The sequence below is a fragment of the Suricata suricatta genome, chromosome 8 (genome assembly GCF_006229205.1).
Source record: "Suricata suricatta isolate VVHF042 chromosome 8, meerkat_22Aug2017_6uvM2_HiC, whole genome shotgun sequence".
In the NCBI taxonomy this organism is placed as follows: Eukaryota; Metazoa; Chordata; class Mammalia; order Carnivora; family Herpestidae; genus Suricata; species Suricata suricatta.
The window spans coordinates 232,967-238,323 of NC_043707.1; the positions used below are offsets into that span (position 1 = coordinate 232,967).

At 64.2% G+C, this 5,357-nt stretch overlaps 1 protein-coding gene across 1 annotated transcript in view; it reads left to right on the top strand.

The window, feature by feature from the left end:
* Positions 1-119: 119 nt before the first annotated feature.
* Positions 120-5,357, top strand: part of LOC115299554 (regulator of G-protein signaling 11-like) — a 6,694-nt gene continuing 1,456 nt past the window's right edge. Inside the window, exons 1-12 of the mRNA XM_029948954.1 lie at positions 120-380; positions 465-515; positions 723-829; positions 1,463-1,514; positions 1,631-1,689; positions 1,909-1,985; positions 2,157-2,238; positions 3,535-3,603; positions 4,596-4,625; positions 4,707-4,768; positions 4,883-4,996; positions 5,196-5,352. Coding sequence (XP_029804814.1) covers positions 284-380; positions 465-515; positions 723-829; positions 1,463-1,514; positions 1,631-1,689; positions 1,909-1,985; positions 2,157-2,238; positions 3,535-3,603; positions 4,596-4,625; positions 4,707-4,768; positions 4,883-4,996; positions 5,196-5,352 — 957 coding nt within the window. The 5' untranslated portion in view covers positions 120-283. The remainder of the gene's footprint in view (positions 381-464; positions 516-722; positions 830-1,462; positions 1,515-1,630; positions 1,690-1,908; positions 1,986-2,156; positions 2,239-3,534; positions 3,604-4,595; positions 4,626-4,706; positions 4,769-4,882; positions 4,997-5,195; positions 5,353-5,357) is intronic.

Sequence of the window (5,357 nt, forward strand, 5' to 3'; positions counted from 1 at the left end):
GCGGGTGCGCGCGGGTGGCCGCGCGTCCGGGGCTGTGTGAGGCGGGGCGGGGCGAGGCGGCGGAGACCTGGGCTGCGGGGGCGGGAGTCGCCCCGAGCTTCCGCCCCGCCCCCCGCTCCTCCGCCGCTCGCCGTGGCCTTAAGTGCCACGGTGGTGCGCGTTAATCTTCTCTGAGCGCCCTGATCCCGGGCATCCCGGCCCGGTCCGGGGAATTAGGATCTGGGGCGGCGGGTGGGGGGAGGAGGCCGGCCGGAACAGCCCCTCAAGGCCCCCCTTCGCCCAGATGGAGCGGGTGGTGGTGAGCATGCAGGACCCCGACCAGGGCGTGAAGATGCGGAGCCAGCGCCTGCTTTTCACTGTCATTCCGCACACTGTGGCTGGTGAGGCGCCGCAGGGCCGGGCCAGGGTTGAGGGAGGCCTTGCCCCAGCCTACCCCCTGCCCCATGCCAATCTCTGCTGTGCAGGCAGCAACGTTGTGGAGTGGCTGATCCAGAAGTACTGCATCTCAGAGGAGGGTAAGGGGGTCTGCCCCCTGCTCATCCAGTGCCTCACCCCTGCGGCGCCCCTGCCCTCTGTCCTGGGATCACCATGCTCATGGCCTAGGCTGGGCCTCCTCAGGGCTCACAGGGGTCAGGGCCAAGCCAAGTGTGCTGGGGAGGGAGAGCGCCACCGGGACTGGTTCTCCCAGGCCAAGAACTCACCACCCCGCCCCCCCCCCCCAGAGGCCCTGCACCTGGGCACTCTGCTGGTGCGGCATGGCTACCTGTACCCGCTGTGCGACCCCCACAACCTCGTGCTCCGGCCGGACGACACACCCTACAGATTTCAGGTCAGGTGCAACTGGGAGCAGGTGGAAAGCACAAACCCAGCAGCCCAGCTGGAGGGGCCCTGAGGAAGGGGTTGGAGCCGGACATGGTGATGTCACCACAGGTCTTGGTCCACTGCCCCTCCTCCCTCAAAGGCCTGGACTGCAAGTGTCCTGTGGCAGAAGAACCAGGATAAGGGGAGACCGTCAGTTTCTCTGAGGCCACAGCAGGGGATGCATAAAGGCTGTAGCCCCTACGGAGGATTCTGGTGGTTTCCCTGAGGGCCCGTGAAGAAGTCTGTGTGCGGCCCGAGGACAGGAGGCTGGCGTGTCCGTGTGTAACGGCGGTCCGGAGGGAGCTGGCCTGCCTGGCCACAGCGGGGTCCCTGGCCGCAATCCTCAGCATAGACTGGAGCAGGCCCCACCCCCACCAGGCAGTAGGGACTCCGGGAGCCCCGGTCAGGGGAGCAGTGCTCGCATGGGCCCCCCCCCGGGGTGGGGAAAACGGCCAGCTGGTGGTCTGTGAGTCTCCAGGCTGTGGGCAGACAGGCAGATTCTGAGGCAGCCCAGTCTCCTCCCAAGGGATCTTGGAGGGGGACAAGTCCTAGGGTGGGGAAGGCCCAGGCAGTCCCAGACACCCTGTCCCTGCCCCTCCAGACACCCTATTTCTGGACGAGCACGCTGTGGCCCGCTGCGGAGCTGGACTATGGTGAGTGCAGAGGAGCAGGCGCCTGGGACAGCTTGCTGGCATTGCCCTCTGCCGTGAGGCCCCACGGGGGGAGGGGCGGGGGGTTCTCCTCTGCAGCCTGGCCCCTGTCCTTCCAGCCATCTACCTGGCGAAGAAGAATATCCGAAAGCAGGGGGCCCTGGTCGGCCATGAGAAGGTGGGAAACTCCCCTAGGCCAAGTCCAGCCAGAGGACCGAAGCCCTGCTCTTGACCCCGGGGCCTCACAGTCGGCCCTGGAGCACACACACAGCCCCGGCCCCAGGGTGGCGCGGACGCAAACACCGGATCCCTCTGTGTCTCAGCGGGGAGGAGGGTGGGCCTTCCCCAGGGCTGGACGAGAGAGGCCTGAGCCAGGGGAGACCCTGACACCCTCCAGGAGCACTACGGCCAGCTGCACAGGATGATCAGCCACGCCTGGGACCTGGTGCTGATGCAAGCCAGAGAACAGCTTCGGTGAGATCCTGTCCCCGCCCGTCACCAGGAGGCCCCGGTGGGAATTGCCCGAGGGGCCCGGCTGTACCAGGTGCCGGCGGCTGTCTCCCCGGGCCCTGGCCTGAGCGTGGGGATGGGGTCGATGAGGTGCTGTTGTGGGCACATGGCCCCCCAACTCCACCTACCCTCCAGGGCAGCCAAGCAGCGCAGGAAAGGGGACAGGCTGGTCATTGCATGCCAGGAGCAGACGTACTGGCTGGTCAACAGGCCCCCGGTGAGCCCCTTGTGTGCGGGGTGGGGTGGGGGCGCCTCCCTGTACAGCAAGGATCCTGCCGGAAGGCTGTGTGTTTCCCTCAAATGTTCTCTCTGAACCTACATTTTGACCCTGTGATAAGGATGTGGCTTTGGGGGTCCCAGTGGTAAGTTCTGCTTCTGTGGCCCATCAGAACTGAGATCGGAGTCTGCCTCCCGTCCACACAGCACAGGACAGACCAGTTTCTTTCTGGGTCTAAAGGAGGTGGCAAAGTGGGTCAGGGGTCGTTACAGCATGGGGGACTGAGGTCCAGGCCCAGAACTTGTGGGGGTGCAGGGCTGCACTTAGGCCTCACGCAGAGCCGCAGTCGGGGCAGGCGGTGCGCGGTCCCTGCTCTGGAGAGACGAGGCCGACACGGAGCCAGCATTAATGGAAGTTCAGTGGGGAAAACCTGTGGAAAAGAAAAATGAGAGCTGCCCACGGGCCTAATATCTCATCCTGTGTGTGTGGCGGTGGTGGGGGGGGGGCGTTTCTGGGAAGTGACTCCTCCTCTTCCACCTGGCGCCCCGCAGCTGGGAGAGGGGGGTGGACATGGCCTCCCTCGAGGCTGGGCACGTGGCTGAGGGCAGGGCAGCAGGGGCCTCCGGGCGAGCGGGCATGAGGGCTGTGCCCTGGGCCGCGGTGAGGCGAGGCCAGACGTGCACATGCGCTTGAGGACAGGGCAGCAACATGCGTGGCAGGGGAACGTCTCAAGAAGGGTGGTTAGAGGGGTGCCCGGGCGGCCATGTCGGTGGAACATGTGGCTCTTGATCTTGGGGTGGTGAGTTTGAGCTCCACTGGGCATAGAACCCACTTCAAAAAATAAAAAAGGATTGTTGGGTTTGTGGCTTGAGCAGTCAGCAGTCAGGAGGCGGGGAGATGAGCCTAGCTGAGGTGAGGGAACTGGGTGTGGGTGTGGGGACAGGAGGGCGTGGCTCAGGGACCGGAGACTCGGGTTCTTAAATTCTTCCGGATGACAGTTTCGTGTGTGTGCGCGCGCGTGTGTTTTAATTTATTAGAGCACAAGCAGGGGAGGGGCAGAGAGTGAGGGAGACACAGAATCTGAAGCAGGGGTCAAACCCACGGAACAGAGAGATGCTTGACTGAGTTAGAGGTGCTAACTACAGGCGCTCCTGTGGTTTCCATGCTCAGGGAGGACATGGGGGCACAGGGCTTCCGTGAATGGAGCTGGTGAGGGGGAGGAATGCAAGACTAGGAGGGGTCTCCGCCGCCCACCTGGCCTGCACCCCTCACCTCATCTCAGCCTCCCCTCTGCAGCCGGGGGTCCCCAGCGTCCTGGAGTGGGGTCCAGAGCGCAGTTCCTGCAGTGCCGGGCCAGCACAGATGGTGAGGACCCCACACCACATTCCCAGGCCACTCCTCAGCCTACACACATACCTCCCCCGACTCCAACTCGGGGGCTGCCCATCCATCCATCTGTTCTTCCAAATGGCGCTTTGGAAGTGTCGTCCCCGCCCTGCGCCCCCGCTCCCGGACCTCTGCTAACTCTCGCCTCTTGCCTCCCACCTGCTGCATTGGGTGCAAGTAAGTGCGATGGGGCCCTGGGAAGGGTGGGAGCTCCTCCCCAGGCCGGGGCAGCATCGGGGTCCGGGGGAGTTGGAGGTGTGCCCAGTGGGGCCGCAGGCCTGAGGAGCCTGGGCTGAGCCAGCCGACTCCCTGCAAGGACTCCAGTGGCCTCTGGAACCGGAGGGAACCGAGCCAGGACAGACGTGTCCAAACTTGGTGGCAGCCGAGCCCTCTGTTTCCATCCCACAAAACCCAAAATATATTACATCTAGTGCCTTATGGATAAAAGTTCTTCCTGACTTTGAAGGTCTAGGTCATGACTGCAGGTTTGTAAGTTCCTTGTTGTGAAGTTAGCCAGAGAGGGCCGAGGTGACAATCAGAGATCCCAGGTGTCCTGAGGGTTTGTGGGTATTGGGAAAGGTCAGCCCATCCACCTGGCCCTGGCGGCTGTGGCAGGGAGGTCTGCGCTCTGAGCAGGCTGAGCTCACCCCGGAGCGGAAGTCAGCGGGACTGAGTTCTCTAGTGGGGTCTCATGTGTCTGCTGTGTTAAACAAAATAACCTAAGTACATTTGAAAATATGAAGTCGGGACAGTTGGGGAACTGCAAGGAGACTTTGAGAACCTCAGGGCTCCATGGAACATTCTGGAACTCTAGAGGCCCTCAGAAGCTTCTTGGAGAGCCGTATCTCTCCATTAGAGGAGGGGGCTTCAGGGGCAAGGCAGGGGGCCTGACCCTCTCTCCCAGCCCAGGGATGGGTTGTCAGTCCACACAGAGCCCGCCTTCTAATTGCAGCTCTCTGGGCGCCTGCCAGACCAAGAATCCGGATTTCTACAAGCAGGAGGTGGGTCCTGGGAGTGGGAGGGACAGGCCTGGGCTGGCTGACCCCCAGGCCAGGCCCTACATCACAGGCCTCACGTCCTAGATGGAGCGCTGCAGAAAGGCCCTGGCCAGGGCCCGGGTGAAGTCCTCCGTCTGCCTCGAGGCGTGAGTGGGCTGAGGGGCACCAGCGGGGGACCCCGCCCAGAGCCCAGACCCTCGCCAAGTGCCCTTGTGCCCACAGTCTGTCCCTACACTGGCCCCTGGCACCGACCCCCCCAGGTACCTGAAGTTCACCAGCCAACGTGGCCCACACGACCCCATCATGTCAGGGTGCCTGCCTAGCAACCCCTGGGTCACAGGCGATGACACCTACTGGACCATGAACGCACCCAGGTAAGCCCGGGGCACTACCCCTCCCCCACTGCACATCCCTTGTGCTGCTGACCAGCCCCCGGCATGTCCCCGTGCCCCGTCCACCCGGCGTGGCTGTGCCCAGCCCCCTGGCGTGTCCCCGTGCCATGATTCCCTGGCGTGGCTGTGCCCACAAGCTGTGACCGACCCCCCAGCACGTCCCTGTGCCCCGTCCCCCCAGTGTGGCTGTGCCCACGAGGCTCCGTGTGCAGCGATGGGGCTTCAGCTTCCAGGAGCTCTTGGAAGACCCTGTGGGACGCTCCCACTTCATGGACTTTCTCGGGACGGAGTTCAGTGGTGAGAAGCCCGCCGCCCTGCTCGAGGCCCCCCGGGGGGGGGGGGG